Source organism: Strigops habroptila, chromosome 1 (genome assembly GCF_004027225.2).
Source record: "Strigops habroptila isolate Jane chromosome 1, bStrHab1.2.pri, whole genome shotgun sequence".
NCBI lineage: Eukaryota > Metazoa > Chordata > Aves > Psittaciformes > Psittacidae > Strigops > Strigops habroptila.
Window position 1 is genome coordinate 83,370,607 of NC_044277.2, and position 25,711 is coordinate 83,396,317.

At 44.1% G+C, this 25,711-nt stretch overlaps 1 protein-coding gene across 4 annotated transcripts in view; it reads left to right on the forward strand.

The window, feature by feature from the left end:
- Positions 1 to 25,711, forward strand: part of CDH20 (cadherin 20) — a 119,979-nt gene that overhangs the window by 71,669 nt on the left and 22,599 nt on the right. For all 4 annotated transcript variants that reach the window (XM_030503911.1, XM_030503901.1, XM_030503928.1 and 1 more), the window contains 4 exons: positions 13,217 to 13,583; positions 19,815 to 20,109; positions 21,794 to 21,913; positions 25,382 to 25,549. In XM_030503911.1, coding sequence (XP_030359771.1) covers positions 13,341 to 13,583; positions 19,815 to 20,109; positions 21,794 to 21,913; positions 25,382 to 25,549 — 826 coding nt within the window. In that variant the 5' untranslated portion in view covers positions 13,217 to 13,340. The remainder of the gene's footprint in view (positions 1 to 13,216; positions 13,584 to 19,814; positions 20,110 to 21,793; positions 21,914 to 25,381; positions 25,550 to 25,711) is intronic.

Sequence of the window (25,711 nt, forward strand, 5' to 3'; positions counted from 1 at the left end):
ATGCACCATATGGTATGTTGTCAAGTTTCATTGTATTTATGATAAAAATAAAAATACATGTTCAGGCCCAGTCTATTTTCAAGAAAAGTAACAAATGCCTCTAGATCTTTCCTTTTAATTTAAACTTGCTCAGTAAATACAACAATAGATAATAATAGCAGCAGGACTGGCCTGGGCCAGAGATAAAACACGTGAAGTTCTGGAAGTAGCACAAAAACATTTAGGACTATTATCAGACAGCCTGTTTAAAGGTACCTAACTTAGGTACTGCAAGCGTTAGGATTTCTAAAATGAGACAAGTGTTATATAAATTGCTTAAGATATTTTAGATCCTGGCTCAGTGGAGCCTCTACCCCTGGAGGCTGGTGTTAGGCATCTATTGTGGGTAGCCTGCCTCATACAGCATACAGCTTACGCTTTCTTACTGACTGGCACTGCTGTGGGGTTATTGCAAAGACATTTAATGACAAGGCTGTGAGCAACTAAGGATACAGGAAACCTAAGAAATAACCTGGGTAAACATAAAAGAATAATCTATTTAATAGGGGGTAAAAAACTATTCAGCACTCACACACCCACCTTGGGTTTAAAATATCACAAGAAATTCAAGGAACAAAGTAAATAGCTCACTAGGAGAATTCTTTTCACTCAAATTTAATTTCTTCCTACTGTGGTCATTAATGAGTTATTTGGTTTCTTTTGGCAAAATGGTGGGGCGAAAGCTCTTTAAAGGTGTCATTAAAAACGGAAATTATTTTTCATTAACATAGTGCAGTATATGTGCTGCTAAGAAACATTTACATATACATGTTAGAAATATCACGTGTATTTGTGTATTTATGTACAGAGAAAGTGGAGGAAGGAGTTTAAAAGTGATTGCCTCTTTCTTCCCCACTTTCTCAGTGTAACATGTCTCCTCCAAATGAATTGGCTTCACTCAAGCAATGTGCCCGCATGGGATCCACTAAGGTCTGTAGCATTCTGCATAACTGCTGGGTCCATACAGCAAAATACATTGGAAGGACCAGGCATAAAAGATATAAGAATGTAATTAATTTTATGAATGCAAATAGTCCACTGGCTTTCTGGGAGACCACTTGCTCCACATGATGAATGCACTAAGCATGTGTATAAACCTTTTCAAGTCTGAGCCTTTTGACTATAAAATCCTTGGTGTTTATGTAAATATGTATTGAGCACAATATATTTCAACCCCAGTGGAACTCTCTGGATGCCCATATAGTCATCCAAACTATTAATATTTTTATCCTTTCTTTGGAAGTGATGTTCTTTTCAGAATTAACAAGATAAATGGGTCACTTACTTACAAAAATGCTAGAAGCTGGTTCTGGCAGATATTTCTTTTTCCTTTTAATCTTTTCCCAGAACTAGATATTCAATTAAGAATAATTTAATTACAATACAAATATTTGTTAGGGAGGAGTCTTTAAAATTGGAGCATGAAGAGGAGCTCACACTTGGAATGCACCTATGTCGTGGTTTGAGCCCAGCCGGTAACTCAGAACCACACAGCCGCTCGCTCACTCCCCCCCTTCCTCCCCCCACTCCCGGAGCGATGGGGAGGAGAATCGGAAGAATGTAACTCCCACGGGTTGAGATAAGAGCAGTCCCGCAACTAAGGTATAATACAAACCACTACTGCTACCACCAATGATAATAACGATTAGTGAAATAACAAGGGGAGAGGATACAATTGCTCACCACCCGCCGACCGATACCCAGCCCGACCCGAGCAGTGATCTGGGCCTTCCGGGTAACTCCCCCCAGTTTATATACTGGGCATGACGTGCTGTGGTACGGAATACCCCTTTGGCTAGTTTGGGTCAGGTGTCCTGTCTCTGCTTTCTCCCGGCTTCCCCTCCTCCCTGGCAAAGCATGAGACTGAGAAAGTCCTTGGTTGGAATAAACATTACTTAGCAACAACTAAAAACATCGGTGTTATCAGCGTTGTTCCCAGGCTGAAAGTTAAAAAACACAGCACTGCACCAGCTACTAAGAAGGAGAAAAATGACTGCTATAGCTGAACCCAGGACAGTATCCACCCCTTATTCCATACCATTCACCTCATGCTCAGATCCCGCATCTCTCAGCACACCATCACCCCTGTCCCATATATACACATATATATACACCCACACCCACACACAGAGAAAGATATCGTTCCCTAGTCCATGGACCAATCCCTGTAAAATTGCTGAACTCATCCAGTCCATGATGTCAGGCTCCATCTCTTGTAATAGTCTTTCAGGGCAGGAGGGACGGTACGTAGTGTTGGGTTGCTGCCTGCTGATGATACTGCCAAACTCGTCTGGTCACTGCTGAGCTTGTCTGGTTTTCTCAAAATTCATTCTTTGTTGAGGTGATGATCGGAGGGAAGTCAGGGTCAATTGCTGGCGACCTGAAGATATCTAGCTGGTGGGCTATAAAAGTGTTATAGAGCAGGCAACAGCATACAATTGAGTTCATTGGCTGTTTTCCCCCAAAATCAAATCCCCTTGAGGTACACATCGGACTTCCCCATCTTCCCGCATTACCCACCAAGTATATCCAGGTCCCTGAGCAAAAGCAACCCCACGAGTGGGTTTGCCTTTACCTGAAGCAGGAATAACCCAGACTGTCTTCCCCAACAAATTCTTTATGTGCACCACAGGAACTTTATCCCCCTCTACAGTACGTAAAAGTTCTGACTGGACTAGGCCAGCCCTGTTGGCAGATCCCCTACTGTTGACCAACCAGGTGGCTTTTGGTAAATGTGTATCCCAGTGTTTGAAAGTCCCACCACCCATTGCTCTCAGTGTAGTTTTTAACAGCCCATTGTACCGTTCGATTTTCCCAGAGGCTGGTGCATGGTAGGAGATGTGATATACCCACTCAATGCCATGCTCTTTGGCCCAAGTGTCTATGAGGTTGTTCCAGAAATGAGTCCCATTGTCTGACTCAATTCTCTCTGGGGTGCCGTGTCGCCACAAGACTTGCTTCTCAAGGCCCAGGATAGTGTTCTGGGCAGTGGCATGGGACACAGCGTATGTTTCCAGCCAGCCAGTGGTTGCTTCCACCATGGTAAGCACATAGCGCTTGCCTTGGCGGGTTGGTGGGAGTGTGATATAGTCAATCTGCCAGGCCTCCCCATACTTGTACTTCAGCCATCGTCCTCCATACCAGAGAGGCTTTAACCGCTTGGCTTGCTTAATTGCAGCACATGTTTCACATTCGTGAATAACCTGGGCAATAGCGTCCATCGTTAAGTCCACCCCTCGATCACGAGCCCATCTATATGTTGCATCTCTGCCTTGATGGCCTGAGGTGTCATGGGCCCACCGGGCTAAAAATAATTCACCCTTATGTTGCCAATCCAAGTCCATCTGAGCCACTTTAATCTTAGCAGCTTTATCCACTTGCTGGTTATTCTGGTGTTCCTCAGTGGCCCGACTCTTGGGTACATGAGCATCTACGTGGCGTACCTTCACCACCAGGTTCTGCACCCGAGCAGCGATATCTTGCCACAATGCAGCAGCCCAGATGGGTTTACTTCTGCGTTGCCAGTTGCTCTGCTTCCATTGCTGCAACCACCCCCACAGGGCATTTGCCACCATCCATGAGTCAGTATAGAGGTAAAGTACTGGCCATTTTTCTCGTTCAGCAATGTCCAAGGCCAGCTGGATGGCTTTCACCTCTGCAAACTGACTCGATTCACCCTCTCCCTCAGCAGTTTCTGCAACTTGTGGCAGGGGACTCCACACAGCTGCCTTCCATCTCCGATGCTTTCCCACAATACGGCAGGACCCATCAGTAAACAAGGCATATTGCTTTTCGCTCTCTGACAGTTCATTATATGGTGGGGCCTCTTCAGCACGCGTCACCTCCTCTTCTGGTGACATCCCAAAATCTTTGCCCTCTGGCCAGTCCATGATGACTTCTAGAATTCCTGGACGACTGGGATTTCCTATTCGAGCTCGTTGTGTAATTAGTGCGGCCCACTTACTCCATGTAGCATCAGTTGCATGATGTGTAGAGGAGACCCTGCCTTTGAACATCCAGCCCAGCACAGGCAACCGGGGTGCCAGGAGGAGCTGCGCTTCAGTTCCGATCACTTCTGAGGCAGCTCGAACCCCTTCATAGGCTGCCAGTATCTCTTTTTCAGTGGGACTATAGCTGGCCTCGGATCCTTTATATCCCTGACTCCAAAAGCCAAGGGGTCGACCTCGAGTCTCCCCTGGAGCTTTCTGCCAGAGGCTCCAGGTAGGACCATTCTCCCCAGCTGCGGTATAGAGCACATTTTTCACATCTGGCCCGGCCCGGGCTGGTCCAAGGGCTACTGCATGAACTATTTCTCGTTTAATTTGTTCAAAGGCTTGTTGTTGCTCAGGGCCCCATTTGAAATCATTCTTCTTCCGGGTCACGTGGTAGAGAGGGCTTACAATCAGACTGTAATTTGGGATGTGCATTCTCCAGAACCCCACAACACCTAAGAAAGCTTGTGTTTCTTTCTTGTTAGTTGGTGGAGACATTGCTGTTATCTTGTTGATCACGTCTGTGGGGATCTGGCGGCGTCCATCTTGCCATTTTATTCCCAAAAATTGAATCTCCTGTGCAGGTCCCTTGACCTTATTCCGTTTTATGGCAAAACCGGCCTTCAGCAGGATTTGGATTATCTTCCTCCCTTTCTCAAAAACTTCTTCCGCTGTATCACCCCACACGATGATGTCATCAATGTATTGCAGGTGTTCTGGAGCTTGCCCCTGTTCCAGTGCAGTCTGGATCAATCCATGGCAGATGGGGCTGTGTTTCCACCCCTGGGGCAGTCGGTTCCAAGTGTACTGGACGCCCCTCCAAGTGAAAGCAAACTGTGGCCTGCATTCTGCTGCCAAACGGATTGAGAAAAATGCATTGGCAATGTCAATTGTGGCATACCACTTGGCTGCCTTTGACTCCAGTTCATATTGAAGTTCTAACATGTCCGGTACGGCAGCACTCAATGGTGGTGTGACTTCGTTCAGGCCACGATAGTCTACTGTTAATCTCCACTCTCCATTAGACTTTTGCACTGGCCATATGGGGCTATTAAAGGGTGAGCGGGTCCTGCTGATCACTTCTTGGCTCTCCAGTCTACGGATCAGCTTATGGATAGGAATCGAGGAGTCTCGGTTGGTGCGATATTGCCGCCGGTGCACTGTTGTGGTCGCAATTGGCACTTGTTGTTCTTCGACCTTCAGCAACCCCACAACAGCAGGATCCTCCGAGAGACCGGGTAAGGTGGACAGCTGCTTAATTTCCTCTGTCTCCAAGGCAGCGATACCAAAAGCCCATCTATACCCTTTTGGGTCTTTGAAGTACCCTCTCCTGAGATAGTCTATGCCAAGGATGCATGGAGCCCCTGGACCAGTTACAATGGGGTGCTTTTGCCACTTCCTCCCAGTCAGGCTGATTTCAGCTTCCAGCATAGTTAACGCTTGGGATCCTCCTGTCACTCCAGAAATAGAAATGGGTTTCACCCCTTGATACCTTGATGGCATCAGAGTACACTGTGCACCGGTATCTACTAGAGCCTTATACTTCTGTGGGACTGATGTGCCAGGCCATCTGATCCACACAGTCCAGTAAACCCGATTATCCCTCTCCTCCACCTGGCTGGAGGCAGGGCCCCTCTAATAGTGATCACAAAATTCTCCACTTCTGTCTTGTAGAAAGGGATTAGTATTCCTTATCACAGGAGCGGGAGTAAAATCAGCTCTTTCACTCCATCTGGGAAACTGCTCGCCAGAGACTGGAGCAGCAGCTTACCTGGGAGGATCATCCTTGACCATTGTTCTCCTCTTCAGTTCACGCACCCGTTGCTCCAGAGCTGAAGTAGGTTTTCCATCCCACTTTCTCATGTCTTCTCCGTGATCCCGCAGGTAAAACCATAGGGTGGCCCATGGCGTGTACCTCCTATATTTTCTTTCTCGAGCAGTATGGCGCCTTCTGTTAATAGCTGAGACATGGGTTGATACGCGTGGGGAGCTGGATAGATCGGATAAATCGTCTCTCAATTGTTTGAATTCCTGGGACAGTTTTTCCACAGCTGAAATGATGGAAGGGGTGAGATTGTCTTCGAACTCTCGGAGTTGACGAATCAGGCAATCCACTGTTGGTGATATTCCGTCATTCCAGGTCATTGATGCCAATGTGTGGGCATATGATGATGGCGCACTCCGTGTAAGTTTCCGCCACATGGGTCGTGTACATTCGACTTCATCTGGATCTACAGATGTGTTCCTGGCATCCGGCCTACGATAGATCATCTCTATAATGGCTGATTCCCTCAGGGACTGGATGCCTTTCTCTATCGTGGTCCAGTTGGCTGAGCGATTCGTAATATCGTCTTTGTAGGGAAACCTTTCCTTCACAGCTGCCAGGAGCCGCCTCCAAAGACTGAGGGCTCGCTTCTCTCTTGCAATCGCTTTGTCAATTCCTGCTTCCTTAGCAAGTGATCCCAGCTGCTTGGCTTCCCTACCTTCTAGTTCGTGACCGTCGGCCCCATTGTCCCAGCACCGGAGCAACCAGGTGACAATGTGCTCCCCTGGAAGACGGGTGAAATCTTTTCGCATATTCCGCAGTTCGGTTGAGGTCCGGGGTCGAGAAGTGACCTCTTCTTCTTCTTCCTCTTCCTCTGACCCACGTAGTAGTAACTCTTGTTCAGATGCTGTTGCATGTAGTAATGGCATTGGGTCTTCATCTTTCTTCGCTTCGCGGGTTGCTCTTTGTGCCTCTCGTCTGCTTTTGCTTACAGGGGCAACAGACATTGTCACAAACTGGCCATTTGGTTTAGCTGCAGTGTTTGCCACTGTGGTTGGAGTGGCTGCAGTGCCTGCCACTAGGATTGGAGTGGTTGCAATGTCTATTGCTGGGGTTGGTGCAGCTGTTGTGCTTGGGAGTTGAGTAACACCAACAGCTGCATTGTCTGTTGCTGTCGGGGTTTGAATAGCTACTGTGCATGTCACTGGGGTTGGTGTAGCTGCGGTGCTTGGAGTAGCTATATTGTCTGTTGCTGTCGGGGTTTGAGTAGCTACTGTGCTTGTCACTGGGGTTGGTGTGGCTGCGGTGCTTGGAGTAGCCACATTGTCTGTTGCTGTCTGGGTTTGAGTAGCTGTTGTGCTTGTCACTGGGGTTGGTGTAACTGCTGTATTTGAAGTTGGAGTAGTTGCGTTGTCTGTTGTGGTCAGGATTTGAGTAGCTGTTGTGCTTGTCACTGGGGTTGATGTAGCTGCTGTACTTGGAGTAGCTGTGTTGTCTGTTGTGGTCAGGGTCTGAGTAGCTGCTGTGCTTGTAGTTGGCATAGCTGCGTTGTCTGTTGCTTTGCCATCAGATCCAGAGACATTTTTTTCCCTTTGAAGGTGCTGGATAGTGTTGAGCAGGGCTCTGTAGGCATAGGCCAAGCCCCAGCACGTTGCCAAGATTTGTCCCTCTCTGGTATAACCAGGACGACAGCACACCTCTTTTAAGTGTTTTACTAGTTTTTCCGGATGTTGCACTTGTTCAGTGGTGAAGTTCCAAAGCACTGGAGGGGCCCACTGGCCTAGATACTTGCCCATACTATCCCACACACCCTGCCACTCATAACTGTCCAGCCTCAGGGAAAATCTCCTGGTGGTCCTCCTATATCGTCGTCTAACCCTAGACCAGATTCGAACCTGATACTGCTGAATTTTTGAGATTAAACGAAATAGGATGTTCCTAGGACGGGATGGCCGTGGGTAAAACACACTCCGTATGTGTGCCAACATGCTGATCCCCAGCACAATCAGCAGGCAGGTTTCAAGGGTACTCAAAGGCCATCTAAAACCTTCAGAACTCTCAACTGCTGTTGCAAATAGGCTGGTGGGGGAACGGGGGGTGAAAGAGAATGCTTCCTTTGTAAGTTTACCCCCCGAGGAGAAAAAAAAAGATATGCAATTGCTAAAATATTTCATTATATACCTCCCAATGTATAGTGGTGATGGCCACGCTGGAAGCACAAACCAGACCAGTTTCATGATCAATGAGTCTATTGTATTACAAGTCATTACCATGAAGTACAGTGAAACAAGAACCTTAGCCCAGGCCCCCCAGCCGATAAACACTAAAACAGCAAATAGTGGCTGTAAGTAAGGTACAACATGCTGAAACTCTGAGATCAAGCGCAACAAGTCTGAGAGCCAAATAATCACCATTGTGACGAGTAGTAACAATGAATGCTTATCACAAATATGATTAAACACACTCTGGTCAGATCTGTCGTTATCTCAACCTTTCGAGCCCCACGTTGGGAGCCAAAAAGAACTGTCGTGGTTTGAGCCCAGCCGGTAACTCAGAACCACACAGCCGCTCGCTCACTCCCCCCCTTCCTCCCCCCACTCCCGGAGCGATGGGGAGGAGAATCGGAAGAATGTAACTCCCACGGGTTGAGATAAGAGCAGTCCCGCAACTAAGGTATAATACAAACCACTACTGCTACCACCAATGATAATAACGATTAGTGAAATAACAAGGGGAGAGGATACAATTGCTCACCACCCGCCGACCGATACCCAGCCCGACCCGAGCAGTGATCTGGGCCTTCCGGGTAACTCCTCCCGGTTTATATACTGGGCATGACGTGCTGTGGTATGGAATACACCTTTGGCCAGTTTGGGTCAGGTGTCCTGTCTCTGCTTTCTCCCGGCTTCCCCTCCTCCCTGGCAAAGCATGAGACTGAGAAAGTCCTTGGTTGGAATAAACATTACTTAGCAACAACTAAAAACATCGGTGTTATCAGCGTTGTTCCCAGGCTGAAAGTTAAAAAACACAGCACTGCACCAGCTACTAAGAAGGAGAAAAATGACTGCTATAGCTGAACCCAGGACAACCTACTTTAATTCATAATGTGGGCCAAAAGAGAAATTTGTATTTACATTGGTGGAAAGTGCATTATTTTGACTCTTTTGTGTAGAACAATTAGATAGCTTCTTTGTACCATGTATGGACCACCAGTTGCACAGAGATCCATCAGATCTTCTCTGTTCCTTATGAAGCCAAAAGCCATGTTTGTAACTGTTTAGTGACATGAAAAAGGATTCTGTACAATATTTGCAAGGCAAGAACAGAGAAAGTAACCTAAAAGTGTGAGCTGATAATGAAATATTCATCACAAAAGCAGGGGCAAGGAAGGCGTTCACTTTGGGACAGGGATCTAAACAGCACAGGTGCAGCTAAGCCTATTGCAATGGAGTACTCAACTGTGAGTAACAAACTGGGTTCTGAAACATTTAAACTGTTCTTGAAAAATAAAAAGCCTTCTGCAGAAATCCCACAGCTTTTGGTCATGCAGTCTTCCTGGGCTCAATAGCTCTTTTGTGTGAGTAAGGAAAACAAGATTTCCCTTCCTTTATTGCCCTACACAGCGCATCCCCGTGCTGTGCCATGAAACATGTTTCTATAATGTGTTTCACATGACAAGCGGAGGCTCAATTCAATCTTTGCAGATGTACCTAAGGACCCATTTTTAAGGGCTCCAAGAAAAAGCTTGCATTAAGAGAACATTAAAGATTTTGTTTTGCCTCACTCAGTCATGCCAACAAGTGCCTTCCTATGACTGGTCCCCCTGATCTCCCTGCAGGGAACTACCCACCCTGAGGCAGAAGAAGAGACTCTGCCTCAAAGCCTGCATCATCCATCAGTGGCAAAAACCACTAAGATCCCTGTAAGACTAGAGATTCCACCAAGCTAGCACATTCAAAGCATACGGTTATCATCCTAATGAGCTGTCATCTGTACAGTCTAAGTGACCCCATACTTATCTATCAATCAAACTCACACAGTGAAGAAGCTGTCTGCATAAGTACTCTGAAAGACTCAGTCATCCCTTACCTTCACCATAGCTCAGCCGTCACTTGTGCTACCACACAATTCAAACCCTAAATGTACATGAGTGCTTTTCACACAGCTGAAAAATACTCTGCTTGACCACTAGGTCTTGCAGAGACAGAGGCCAATAGTACACACCTAGGGTAGTGGAAACTGTCGAAAAAGAGTCTCAGAGAGATCAGCAGCACCTTGGGCCAGAAGTTTTTTGTTCTTTTAATACCAGTTGAGGACCTGAGACAGAAAAAATAAAATAAAATCTCATTCTCCTTCAGCCTCAGAGACAGAGGAACCATTCTTAATTAAACGTTGTTATTAATAGTGGTAATTTGCCTTTAGGCAAGAAGGAAACTGTGATGAGTTTGAGCCTGCTTGCTCACAGTTTTGGAAAGACATGAGACACCAGGAACTCTGGTATTAACAAAAAAAACCTCTGTGCCACTTCAACACTAGTACTTTCTTCCATTTCTACAAAATGTATGACCGTGTCACCATGGGCTGGCATTAAATGGAGAAATTACTGGTACTCAGGGAAGGAACATCCTTTTACAAGATTTAACGTTACTTAACGGAAAGTTTCCTGATGGGTGCCATACCGCAGAATGAGATTACATTGGGAATAGGAAATTCTCTTAGGGATGTTGAGCCTGGGGGCCACTGAGTCGCACACTGTTTTCAAGAAAGGTTCATCATGGAACTGCACTGCAATCCTGAGTGACATTCAAATGACAAAAGCTGTTATCACAGAGAGCATGAAGCGTTTATGTCCCTATTCTTGACCTTTATTTCACTGCTTCTACTTTTTTTGCTTTCTGCTGATATAACACATATGTGCAGAAAAAGCATCCTGATGATCATATTTCTTTTGCTATTGCCTCATTACTGGTCTGCTGGTAACTCTGCCAGTTCGTTTAACTATGTCTTGATGCTACTTTGCCTGAGTGCTGTGGATCCTTGTTGGCTGAACTTAATTGCAGGAGACATCTGGCACGATTAGTTTTGAATTTGTAGTTTGGGAGTTCACCTACAAACACAGTTCTCTTTGACACTGGAATTGGTCCACCATGTTGTGTCACCTCTTTGCCACATGAACAAAAATGTAACTGACTTGTACAGTAGATGGAATTTCTTAAAGTAAAAACTTCAAACAGGACCTTAGTTTCTGGATCTTATCTTGCTTCCACTTTCCCTTCCTGTTGCCTGGCAGAGGCAGTTCTGGGTTCCCTTAACTCATGTTGAGAGGCGGTGGGAGGCCCCTTCCCACATTTTCTCACCAACAAATCATGGGTTGTCAATAATGTCCTTCTGACTTTGCTGAGAAAAACTTACTGTTGACAACATACCAAGAACAAGGTGGACATACCTATTATGTGAAGAGGACTTCAGCCTCCTCTACCCAGTGTAAATGTAGATTAGCTCTCACTAAGGACTCACAGGACAGAGAGAGGCAAGCACTGCACACACAGCTCTTGGACTCTTTTGACAGTGGGTATCCAGCAAGCTGAGCCTTGTCCCTGTGACTCACAAACAGCTGCCAGCTTCTTCATGAAGCAACAGACACACAGAGATTACTGTAGTCCTGGGCTTTACTGTTTAGATAAATCCCCATTCTTTGGCTTTGCAGACAATAAGTCCTAGCACATTACATAGCTAATATCTAAACAACCAGCAGTTCTGTACATTGCTCTGCTTAGAAGAGATTTACCATGCTCTGTTCTTACAGCTTGTCCTTTTTTTGTTGTATCTGTTGAGCCTTAGGATATAAACTTTCAAAGGTAAAGGACCTGCTAGTTGTTTGCTACACTTCACAAATGTATAGACTAGCAGCACTGGGTATTCATAGTCTTTCTGGGCTTTATACTTGGAAACCTTATTTTGTGTAGAAATTAGTCTAAGAAGACAGATCATTAAGTTGTCTTACTTTCCCTATGGATATCTATGCCAGACCTAATCTGCCTTTTTCAGATTTCAGCCAACTTTTGGATTAAATTCTGAATTTCTGTTTTGGTAGACTTCTGAGTGTACACAGTTCTCTAGTTGTATGAGCTTGGATGCTGGGGAATTTTTAAACACTCTCTTCTCTGTTGAAAACATTGCATTGTCTCAGTCTTCAAATTATTATCATGCAACTCTTCGAAGTATTTTTAATTATTTTGAAATCTTTCAAGGATTTCAATTAGAAGTATTTGACAGACGTCACCCGCTACATTTTATTTCCACAGCATAAAACAATTAAGCCTAAATACTTAAGCATAGAACAGCAGTAAAATGAAGTGTGAACTGCTTGCTTAAGCCTCAGAGCCCTGTATGCATTTCCTAATGAGTCCGTTTGTCCTGAAAAGAGAAAAAAGAGTTCTTAAAAAGAACAGCAAAAATACCAGGCCTACAGAGCATGAATGGAGTGCTTTGGCAGAGTAACTTGGGTGCAGCACCACATCATTAAACTCAGCAAAATGGTGAAGGAAAGGTTTGCTACAATCCGTAGCCTGAAGTGAGCTCACCAACTAAACTGACTTCACGACAACAAAAGATGCTAGACTGATGAGAAAGCACCCTCTTATACAGTCAGCATTCCTCTGCCCAAACAGGGCTTTCAGACTTGTAAAGGACAAAATATGTTAGCTTGACTTGCTTGGACACATCATACAATAGCATGCAACTATCAGCACTGTGAAACCTTTTGTGGGTTATAAAATGATTAACTGACCATTCAAATTCTAGAAATGTTGAATTTCTACCAGCAATCAGATCCTCAGAGAGCAGGTGGCAGAGTGTGAAACCTGAATTCCAGCAACAGGGAGGTTGAAAGAATAATATAAATTAGAAATAACTTGGAGCTGCTAGAAATTATATTCAAGGTTTGCAATATAGCAATGATACCTGCATTTATGTAGACGTGTGGGCTTGCACATGTGTGTAATTACAATGACATAATTTCCAAATAGAAAGACGGTTGCTAAAGAGTGTTCACCAGCTATTGTAATTTTCCAGAGTGAACTGTTTTTAAATATTCCCTAAGGACTTCTAGTCATAAATGTTTCTAAAGAGTATGCACTCAACTCATGCCAATCAATACTATAAAGCAACACTACAGCTAAGTTAGCGAAATAGAGAACTCTTACTTATTGACTAAACCCTGATGATTCTCGTATCTAAGGCTCCAGTCCTGCAGCTTATATGGTAATAGAATTCCTAGCTTCAGAGGGTGTGCATCCTGCTATTGTATTTTTATACAGAAGATTAAATATTTTACAGCATATATGCCTATTGAGGAAACTCTTTTACCTTGGTGGGGGGGTGAAACCCATCCTCCTATGACTTTCCTTTAACCTTACAGGAGACTGCCATTCCCAGAACAAGGATCTCTTGGACATTTCAAAGGACTACACACAGGACCTACTTTCTTCACAAGGGACCTAAGATACTGTGGTTTGACTTTTAAGTCAGCCCTTGTATTACAGATGTGGACTTCAGGTAGAATGAGCAATGTAAAGAACTTGCTTGGACTTGGCATGTCCTTGTATTTTTGGGGACTGATGGACCTTACTACAACTGTACTGTCAGGAAGTGCCAGGCCCCTCACTAAAGGACAAGAAAACAACCTGTCGGACAAGCTACATCAGCGTATGAAGAGGAGCTGGGTGTGGAACCAGTTCTTTGTTCTGGAGGAATACACAGGAACAGACCCTCTCTACGTCGGGAAGGTAAGACCTGCACCAGGAGGATATCTGGCAGAAGGTATACATCTGAGTATCTGCAGACCGTGGTGAAACACAGGAAGTTTCCCTAAGTGCCTTTACCTTCTTTGTGGCAGTGAATTTATTTATTTAATTTAACTTCTGCTTCCAAGAGCTTGTGCCCAGTGTCACCTTCTTTTGGGAAGAATTTCTTTTTCAGGGTGCTGTCAATCTATTTGCCTGTTTCAAAGAATGAGATCTGCCGCATCAGTCATCATCTGTAATTATGGTAGTGTTAGAAAATCTCCAGTGATCTTTCCAGGGACTCCAACAATGTCAAGGCAAAGCAAGGTAATATTGGCATGGAATTAGGAAAGAACGGAAGAATTTATGATCATGCTTCTGTCTGTGATCAAGTCAGCTGAAAACTGAAATTCACAATCGAATTAAATAGCCAGTTTACCTTGAAAATTGACATTTCAATTTTTATTTTCTGAAAATCTCTAGGGTCAGAGTAGCTTCTTGCTAAGCACGGCTTGACTGCAAGTTAATGCTGTGGACTACAGAGAAGTTGATCCAGATCTAGAAGGATAGGGGGACAGCTCATTAAATCCAGCCATGTAGGGTCCTCTTCTACCCCAATAACATACACATCAGTACAGATACATGTCAAATGGATCCCTAAGCTCACCCCACCTACTTGACAGTATTTTGCATTCACATTTCTGTAGCTCCTTGAGGAACAAGCTGGTGGAAATCAAACCAGTGATGTCTGCCATCACAATCTGCCTCACTATAACCATTCTCTTTTTTTCTGTTTTCTGACTGTTTTTAAAGACTCTGAATTGTTTGAAGAATTGACCCTTATTCAAAGGTTTATGGTCAGCGCCAAGGTGACAAATCTGGAAAAAGCAGGGAGGAGAAGAGTTAGTGTGCTTAAGTCTTTGAACAATACAATTAAGATTTTACATGCCTAAAATATCAAATACCACTATGATGAGTGCCGACTATATATAAGTAGATATGAAAAATGAAGAACTAAGAAAGGATGTCAGAAAACAATTCCTTTCATTGCTTATTTTTACATGATCAAGGCTCCTTCTTTCCTTCCAAGCTATCCATTTGCAGGGAAAACAAACACAAAACAAGAATCACATATTCAGAGGCCCTTTTGGGGCTTGTATTTATCATTCTGCAGCTCCATAGAGCTAAACTGTGCCTTGAGCCACTCCAATATAAATCAAAATGAATCCACAGGCTTCAAAAAACCTCCTCCTCATTTATCCCTGTGTGACTGACAGCAAGATGTTCTCTCCTTCCTCCCACAGCAATGGCATTACTACTGATTGCCGCCAAATGAGACCTCATTAGTCTTCATTCATCTCTGCATCTAGCTTTTCAGCTCTTGATATCTCTATTGATTAAAGAAATTAATATTTGTTTTCATGCAATTCCCAGCGTTGGAACAAGGGCCAGACATACTATTTCACATGCTCAGTTTCATCTGAAATGACTCCAGACTTGCACTGTGAGCTGAATTTTAGCTAAAACAAGTCCTGGAAGAAACTGACTCATCTTTGGTTTAGACTTGATTGTGTCATTAGGAGCACAAAAACTTGGCGCAGTCTGCAGTGCTCTTGAACTCACTGCTGCTCAGCGCTGCTGAACGGAGGGAAGCAGAGACAACTCTTCATGGTCTGTGCTCACCATACAAAGGCCCAAGCTGCTGTCAGAGAGCTCTCTCCAGGACTGCCAAAGCCACAGCTCTGTTAGCATAGGGTGTGAAAGGGCTACTTAGCTCCCATGGTTAACAGGGCCATTTAACCCCGTACACTGTTGAGCTGACTGGGCTGGATCTATCTGAAGGCCCCCTAACTCTGCACTGCTCTGTGTAGATCAGACACCAGGGAACTTTATTGCCAGAATGGGCCTCTGGGGGGGTCAAACATTTCATCTTCTCCTACCCCTGAGCTGGGTGCTGAGCAGCCAGCCGAGCGGTGGGATGAACGCAGTGGGGATTACTGCGAAGGAAAAGCTTACCCTTGTCTCATACAGCCAAAGGCACAGGCTCCCAGAAGACTGCATCCCACCACAATTTGTCACCCTGCCTGCATTCATGCTGCCTGTGTCTTAGGGTCCTTAGGAAAGGCAATAGCCTGTGGGCTGAATAAATTGTTCTGGCAGGCCAGAAATTTTTCAGCCTGAGTCACCCCGGGCTGACTCAGAAACAGCTCTGGAAGGGCTTGTACAGAGCCGAGTGGAGGTGTGGAAAGACTCCCAGCCCACTGCTTGCTGCTAGCACCAGCCCTCCAAACAGCCCTGGGTCCCCTGCCTAGCCAGGCAGAGCATCTTCTGATTGACACCACCCACAACACCCTGAAATACCCTGCTAGCCAGGCCTTTCTTTTACCCATCTGCCTGCTTCAAGCCCATGTCAGAAGGAGAAAGAGTGCACAGCATAGATCCAGTTGTATTTACTTTATATTCTGAAGGATTCCCACAAGAGAGAGGTCTCTTCTGATGCTCTTGTACAGCTCTTTCTGGCTAGCTATGTATGACTGGAGCAACCAAAAAAGCACCTTGACTTGAACTGTAGGTTCAGGCTTGCCTAATACGATTTTCAAGGCTGCTACTAGAAATGTACTTTCCTGTGTAACTGTAAAGCAGGGTACAAAGTATCTTATGGACAGGGAAATGAAAAGAAACTTCCTGAGGTGGAGTTATAATTTTTGCTTTTCTGTAGTGTTCATGATACTATTTTAAAGTATTTCAGCTTATGAGGGTTCCTGGTCCTGTCAGATAAATACAAGGCTTCAACTGCGCTAGAACAAACTAGGGAAACAAAGCCCCCAGATTTGCTACAGCAGGTATTTTCCACATTCATCCAGCAGCCTAAACTGTGCCAATAATTGAACTGGGGACAGACTTCACCACTTTGCTGTGTTGGAGACTCCCTAACCCTGTTTCAAAGCATGTGAACCAGAGCAGATGAATGAGTGAATAAAATGCATCCTTTCTACGGACTATCTCTGCAGATCAAAAAAACCTCACTCATGCATCCTCACAAAAATCCTTCACAGGTGTTACTTCCCTGGAGGTAGAGAAAGGAGAACACATCAAGGATGGAGTCACAGCCTGGTTAACAGAGCTATGAAAATCCTCCCCCAGAGCTGCCGTCCTCAGCACCACTCTCTTCTACCTGCCCTTTGCCAGGAAATGTGTTGTTTGAATGCAGATATAGCCTCCATAATCTTTTATACCATCCTCATCAAAAGAAGCAACCCAGGTTGACACAGTTAACAATTTCTCAGGAGTTCTTTGCTTTATTCCTCCCATAGTTAATTCTTTAATATGGAGGAGAAAGTACAAATTAATTCCTTCTATTCAGCTACATGGCAGCGCAAATTATTGTACCACCCATAAAACAGAGCCAACTTAAAACTGGATCACCTTTCCAAAGTACTGACTTCTATGTACAACCTGAACTGCAGCATCCTGATACTGGGTTTGGTGTGAGCAATGGTGTGAGCTTCTGCCCCTTCAGACACCAAATTCTTTCAGATTTATTGCAGTCTGGCAGTATTATGGCTTTTATGGTTTTTTTTGCTTTGTCTAGGGAAAGCAGGTTATACAAGAAGCTGCAAAAGTGCTGCTATCATTTCTTACTGCATAGTCTTGGTTGAGACCCAATGTGTGTAATAAATCAGTTAGAGATCCTCTTGTGTTCCCAAATTCTTATTAGCGTGCCATGTTCATTCCCTGTTTGCTCCCTACACAACTGCATTCATTCCAAACAGGGCTTTGGACCAAAGGTGCAATTTAACCGATGAGTTTGATTCAATATCTTCTTCTAAGTCTTTTAAGCGTCCTTTAAAAGACTGCTATTTTAAAAGGTGCACTCTTTTTCCTTTTCTTTTTCTGTTTCTTTTGCTTTTGCTTTTGCTTTTGTTTTTTCTTCTGTTCTTTTTCTTTTTCCCTTTTTCCTTTTTTTCATTTTTTCCTTTTCCTTTTCCTATTTTCCTTTTCCATTTTCTTTTTCTTTTTTCTTTCTTTTTTTTTTTTTCCTATTTCTTTTTCATTTTTTTTATGTTTCAGGGTAACCTAGAATTTTACTTTGCTTTCTCTAGTTTTCTTTTCTTTTTCTTATTTAATGAGAACTTGTTGATGTTCCAAAACACATTTTCTTTCATCAGGCCCAGGTCTAATTCCCCAATCAGGTCTAACATCTGCATTCTGTCACTGACCACTGATGCACTGAAACAAATGCCCAAGATGTAGCTCAGTGGTTCTGAACCAATTCAAAAAGCTATAATAGTATCCTCCTTCTGGAAACATTCTGTTTTCTAGCTCCTACAGTGATAATCTCTGAGTTATGGGTGTTTAGGGTAAATAATGAAAAATGCTGTCTTTTTTTAAGTTAATCACAAGATGGTGTTTCCCGAAGATACGCCAGTTTGCAGTCCTCGTGCCTGCATGTGAATTAATACACATGGCAGTCATCTAAATTTAACTGATTGCCACTGCCAAATTTTTCTGTGCTAGTTCTTCCTCCATTTAGCTGATACATCACCTGAGAGCTGCCAGCATTCCTCTGAAAGACTGCTGTCTCTCAGATGCAGTAGTGACTGCAGAGACTAGTGGCGAAGCAAGGAAATGAAATATCAGTGGCCTGACATGGCAGTCATCACGATCTTCTGGTCTACTGCCATTAGCAATGCTTAGGTCAGATAAGCCAATTTGTCCCCATCCCTATTAAACTTTTTTGCATGTGATAAGTTACAGTAGAGTTTTCAGTGTGTTTTTAAATAGCTCAGAGATGAGATTTTTGCTTCTTTTTTGAGAGAATAGCTTGTAATCAAATGCATCAAGTTTGACTTCTGCTTTTCCACACAAATTATCCATTTATATTTGCATTCTTTCTTTCAAATCCTACTAATACTGTGTTCATAAATTCAGTTTATTATTCCAAGATTTTCCTCTCCATTACAAATATTTACCTATGTTTGTTCCCATCCTCCATAATTATTCCCATATGTCCTCTGAGCTCACCAAGCATTAAACACAGACCTAATTTTGACCATATTTCTTGAGATAATTAGCTTTTATATGCATTTTAAAATGTGCTTAACTAAATCCAGCCCACTTTGATCACTTTTTTCCTATTGTTTACCTATTCTTTATTCATTTCTCAAAAATGATAACCACACAATATTCACACCTGAACCGTTCTTGAATATCCCATTTTGATTATTGCACCTCAAGTCTATCGTGTTCCTGTCTTTTGGGGCTTAACCAATACCATCTCTGGGCACAGGTCTTTATGTTCTATTCCTCAAAAGCACGGAAGTATGAGCATACTGTTAAGAATCTTCCTAGTGTGAGTGAAATAAAGTGATTCATTTGTCTTTTGATAATCATTCCAGTATTTCATGGGAACTGGGTGTTTAAGAGAATGGTAGTCCCCAGGATGATTTCTTTCTCTGTTTTAGAAGACAATTAGCACTGCGTTTACTTTTCTCCTATTCTCTTGCATTCACAGCTAACTGTGGCTGCTCAGCACTAATCAGCAGTCGTGCAATAAATCCATTTACTAATTCCCTAGAAAATGTGGGATGCCTCTAATCTCTGTGGCCTGCCATGCACACAATCAAGTGTTCCTCACTTACCCTACATACTGTCCATTATTTCCTGAATGTTTAAGGATCTAGCCTAATTTTTATTGCTAAAATTTTCATGGGGAAAAAAAATAAAAGATTTCTGAATCATGATAGTTACTGAGTAGCTCTCCCATGCTGCTTTCCCCTTGATCCCAAACAGATTTGCCTTATCTATCCCAGCATTATGCTACCCCTGGCTCCTCTTAAGCCATGTGAGCAAGCACAGTCTGCAGCTTTGCTGACCTCAGCTTATCCCAAGCCCAACAGCAAGGCCTTCTCAGTGGCCATTGCAACCAGGCAAAAGATAATTACTGTGCTGAGTGAGATTTCACAAAGGTACAGAGCCTCTTCCTTTTTGGGTGTTTCTGCCTTTTTTTCTGGTACAGCTGTGGGGCCAGAAATAGGAAGACAGGAGAGGGTTTTTAATTGCAACTCTGTGATACAGACTTTACTATTTGCCTCTTTCAGCAAAACAAGTTCATTAAAACCAGACTGTGAGTCCCAGCGGTGAGACCAAAATGCTCAGGATGCTCATGTGCTTAGTGTTTCTCGGCAGCTGCTTGCCCAGTTCACAGTAATTGAATCCTGTTCCTTTCCACAGCTCCACTCTGACATGGACAGAGGAGATGGTTCGATCAAATACATCCTCTCAGGAGAAGGAGCTGGTGTTGTGTTTACAATTGATGATACGACAGGGGACATTCATGCCATTCAGCGACTGGACCGGGAAGAAAGGTCACAGTACACCCTCAGAGCACAGGCTCTGGACAGACGAACGGGCCGGCCAATGGAGCCTGAGTCAGAGTTCATCATTAAAATCCAAGACATCAATGACAATGAACCCAAGTTCCTGGACGGACCCTATGTAGCCTCTGTTCCAGAAATGTCACCTGTGGGTAAGGCAGATTTTGTGGAGTTTCTTTCCCTATAAGCAAATTGGAGATGGTCACAAAAACATAAATTCCCTGGCTCCTTGGACTAAGCCTTTGTCCCTTGTGCCAGAGCTGCAGGACAGGAGGGCTTTCCCTGGGTTGCCTGGCTGCCACAGAAGAGGGATAACAGGCTATAAGCCGCATTCAACTGGGCCCCTCTGAAAGAAAACACGACAAGGGAAGCCGGAGAGCTGAAAAAAGGTGTAATTTGAACATGCCATCCTCAGGCAACTTGCAGTAATGTAGTGTCCCTTCTCTCCTTCCATCAGATGGTAGCAACACTAATGACCATTAGACAGCTATTACCACCCAGAAAAATAACACAGTTTTAGGAACCTATTCTAGTTCATACTGAGAGCCTATTCTAGTTCATACTGAAATACTGTCCAGGAGACATGACAACAATTATTAGGAGCTTTGCTTCTTCTAATCCCTGTAAGCCTGCACTAAGCCAGCTCGGTGGATCTCAAGATTCTGGTACCATTTGCTCTCAACTGTTAGAGAATGAGATCATGTTAAAAACAGTCTTGTTACTGTAGTGCAGAAGACAAACAGCAGCCTTCATAACTACCCAAGTCAGGAGAAACCATTTACATGTAATGGGTCCAATATTCCCATGAAATACTGTTTTCCTGGACTCTTTTCTTTCTTTTGGAGTGGCTCATTGGTTTTTAGATCCATGACGTCATTACTGAGGTAATAGTACCATATAAATCTCATGTCCTGCTTTAACTTCTCATTCTTCAATATTATGTTGACGTAAAGCTAGAGACAAGCATCAAATACAAAAGTTCCATTCAGAAATGGTGTTTCTTAATGGTAATGTCTAGCTTGAATTCCGATTTATTTTCAAATCTAGTAACACTGAATTTGTTTCTAACACAGAACATTATGTAGAAGGCTAGGTACATTCATAAAGGCATTGTCTGACATTTTAAGGAGTCAAAACTCACATATATTTCAAACAGTTATGCCTTACCTTCTCCTTGTTAATGATAAATTACATCATCTGCAAGACATTAATGGCTTTAAAGGAAGCAGACCTTGAAAACCAGTTGAAGAAAGGAAATCTATATGCATCTGTGCAGGTTCTAAAGGGCACTTAAGCATGTTATAATCTCGAGGGCATGCAATGTAAACTGCAATCCCACAGAGATAATCTCAGATATATATCCCTTCACACTCATTATTTGTGTACAAATAGTTTTCATCCCTTACTCAACATACAGCATCCATGGGCCTGCTACAGCAGTTCACAATTCATTTCAGCAAAGCTATAGATCTTATTTGAGCTGCCTTTAAATAACATTTAAAATCAAGTAAAAGGGGAAAAGAAGCAAGCAGTATATAACTACCAACCCTCTGCAAACCATAAAAAAGTACTGCTATATTGGCAATTCTGTAACTGTAGTCCATAGGGTACTCACTTTTTTATAGCTGTCTACAGATGCATGATGTATTTATGCCTGTTAATTCCTTTAGTGCTAATGAGGTACAAGTATGGGCAAAAAGTACAAACACTATGAACATCAAATGAAGAAGTTCGTTGTGGTAAAGCTTTTGTTAGGCACCTCAATTTATTTTGAACTGTACTTTTCATGCCAGCTGTTTATCCCACAAAGTCTTACCTGATGGATTTTTTTGTCAGGCACCTCTGTTATCCAGGTGACAGCAACAGATGCTGATGACCCAACCTATGGGAACAGTGCAAGAGTAGTGTACAGTATTCTCCAAGGACAACCATATTTCTCTGTGGACTCTCGGACAGGTATGTTATTTCATCAGGGATTGAGGCAGCTTGGAAACGAAAAAGTTTCAAGCAGAAAGTAAAGGCAGTGCACCGTGACTGTGGAGAAACATATTTCTGTGGCTTGGAGTCAAGATAGAGCAGTACTGTGTGAGGGCTAAAGCAAGGCTGTGGTAATGAGCTCCAGAAGAAAGATGTGGTTTCTGCAGTGATATATTCAACTGAATGATTGTATTCTGCAGCTCAGGAGCTGGATGGGTTTGGTGCTGTAAATGTTCTTGTTGCCTTCTGTCATTGCAACAATGTCTTCAGCAGATCTAGGTGGTAACAAGGCTTAGAGGAAAAAAAGTAATATCTATGAACCAATCAGGACTGGAAAGTGCAAGCTAAAGGATGCAGTTATGTGGCATAGTTTTACTTAAGGGTGTTCTTGTTAATAACCTTATATTTATCTATAGGACACCCTCTCTGTTTTGCTTTCTCTCTCTCATTTTCTGTGTATATCCAAGGTTTATATCCAAAAGAGAAATCTGACAGGTTTTGACAGTTTCTAAAGGGCATCTGTAGTGTGAAGGTCAGAAACTCATGAGACGATAGTCACTGCTGAGCCCTAGGGGACAAAACAGAAAAACACTGCATAATCTACTTCTGAAAGTTAGCAGTTTAGGGAGTAGGTGCTCTAGCCATGGACAAATTTGTATGTGGCGTGTTATTTTCTCAGCTATTTACAATATAAATAAAACAGTAATGTCCACTTTGTCTTCAGATTACCAACCACAGACAAAAAATGGCATAATCATAGGTTTGCTAGGTACTGGATGATTCCTAAGAAAGCAAAGCAGCAACATTCAGGGTCAGATCTGGTACAGATTTAACTGCTAGAGTGCAAGCTAGACAGAAGATAGGCTCTCAACTACAAAATCATGTTCTTGCTTGGTATTTAACCCAGAAAAGTTCTTTTTCTCTGCTTATTAATTTCCCAGTCACTTAGACCTGCATCTCTGCATATGTCCAGAGCTGCTTCAGCCTTACAAATGGACAACAGAGCACCCTCTTAGACAAGACAGTTGTGAGGCAGAAATGGTTTCCCTACCACAAGCACAGGTCTCTCACCAGTTTCCCCACCCGCAGGATTTGTTAACCCACAAAACGCAATTGCAGCTCTCACATTCTTCTAAAACAGAGCTAAATCATAAACAATCACCAGCTCTTATTGATCCTATTGATCACTATTGATGCATAGTGATTAAAGCACCCAATAGTGGACAACACATTTCAATACACTTCTCTGCTAGAAGAATTTAGGGTCCTTATCCTTCGCCTCCCAGCACAATCTCTTGGTTCCAGCAGCATGCATGTTCTGCTGCTGGCCTCACAGGTGCTCAACGAATATATATGTGAAGTCACAACTTCAAAGGAAAGCTGAAAGCCTCTTCCTCCTTTTTTCCAGGGTACTTTTACAGCCTGTCCATGATCATAATCCCCTAGAAGGTAAAACCTGTGGATTTAAATCCCCTCAGGCAGAGCAGGCAAAAACCCTTGAGTCTCCAACTTCCCAAGAAACCATCTGGCTTTTGCAAAAAAGAAAGGACATCACCTTAGCTCTGCTCTTTACTACTTTTTTTAAGAGAGCAAATGTCACTCAGTTTGGTGAAAGAAATGGTATCAGCATGCTCACTTTGGAAGATCCAAGGATCTGATCCTTTCCGTAGACCTAAGGAAGATTTTAAGTTTCATCACCATCCCCAGCATTTCCTTGCTGACCAGTCGCATGCAGCAGCATCAGAAGCTTCCTGCTCAGCATTGCTGATCCTCTGGGTCCCATTTGGAGGAGCACGAACCCCGACCTAGCTCTGGGTCTGGCTGTCCTGGACTGGCCCTCCTGCAGAGACCAGAGGGCCCCAAACACAGGCATGGGGGAGCCTGGCTTTTAGACCCTGAAGTCTGTTTTTGTGTATCTAGCCTGTTCTGTATTAAGGACAAGCCAAGAGCAGAAATACTCTGCAAAGTATTCATATATGGTGAAAACACTTCCCAAAATGATAAGCATTTTCATATCTTATTTATATCCATGGGAGCTGTTCAGTACTGGTCACTATTTCTTCCCTCTTGCATACAGTGATAATTGCCAATGCAATATCTTTTTACTGCTTTTTAATTAAACCCATATATTGCCTTCCTGCTAAAAATAAAGACTAAATGCAGATCACTCACGTTAATAGTGTCCTGACATGCAAGTGCTGCCTGTTGAGCCATGCAGCTGGGATGGTGCCCAGGGCTGACACATATTTGCCCCCACATAGAAGGCCGCTCCAAATGTGTCACAGCTTGTGTCTAGTAAGGGCCATTAGTGCTATGGGAAGTGTCCCTGGCAGTGCATCTTCTGAGCTGCCTCACCAGCCACTGCTGCTGTCCTGCTTAGAGACCCTGGTGCGGCCAAGCAGTCGTGCCGGGCAGGTGTGTTGCAAGGGAGAAAGTCACCAGTGTGCTGTGGGCAAGGAGGTGATGAGATGGAATAGGTCACAGTGGGAGGAGTGAAGGTTTGACACCTCTGCAATGCAGAGCTGTGCGCCTCCGCCCTGGCAGACCGCCGTGGGGTTGAGCAGAGTTCCGTGGGGGCAGCCGGGTGAGAGGGAAAGGAGTGCGATCACCAGCAGACGTGGTGCCCGAGGAAAAAGAAAAGGGAGCATCCAAACCCGATGCAGGCCCCGGGCAAGCCCAGCACGGGTGACAGGAGGAGGCAGCGGCCGGGTGCGGCGGCGGGAGCCCCAGGGGTGAGCAGCAGCGCGGAACCCCCGCGGCAAGAGCCGCTCCCCCGCGGCGCCGCACCGACCGCGCCGCTGCCCGGGCCGGCTCCCTGCAGCCTCGGAGAGAGAAGTGCTGCTGCCACCTCATGTCCTCTTGCAGTAGTGTTACCCCGAAGGACAAGGAGGCTCTGCAGGTGTGGGGAGCGGGGTCACCACCCCCCGCCTGGCCCAAACCAGCGGCAGCTCCCCAAATTCTGCTCTCGTAGCTCCCAAAGCGGGTCCCCAGGGTCACGACCAAAGCCCGTGGGCTTATACCAGCTGCCCTCAGGATTGCATGTGTAGGGATGATGGAAAACTCACCTTGATCTGTTAACTAATCCCATCACTTCCACCTTCTGTGTGGACACAGTTGTCCCCAAGCAGGGCCTTAATTCAGCACAGCACTCTGCCCCTGAAAAGCTTTTCCAGCTCTCTTGGAAGGCAATATCTGAATTTTGAACAGCCAGCCTGTCCCAGAGCTGATGCATTTTAACTGGGCCTCTTAAAAATTCACACCTTCTGTTAACCTAGATTTAATTTGGGTGAGTTTTACTCTGCCAGGAAAGGTAAGAGTGAATGCAGAGCCTGGTCTCATTCTTAACATAGGGAATACAAAGCAGGAACAAGAGCACTCCACCTTGTTTGTGTACTCTTTAACAGCCATTTCTTTTGTTCCCAAAACCTCTTTCCCCCTCAATCTCAGGCTTAATTAGAACAGCTCTAATGAACATGGACCGAGAAGCAAAAGAATATTATGAAGTGATTATCCAGGCCAAGGATATGGGTGGACAGCTGGGAGGATTAGCTGGAACAACCACAGTCAACATTACCCTCTCTGATGTCAATGACAACCCACCCAGATTTCCACAGAGTGAGTACCCACTGCACCAGGATGAACAAAAAGGGGTGGGTGAGTTGTCCAGCTGCTGTTTGCTGCCATTGCAGCCATTTTCAAACTCCGGATAGTGACAATTAGAGATGGGCAGAATTTCAGATCAACAAAGGACCTTTACTTCAGAAAAATGTCAAAATG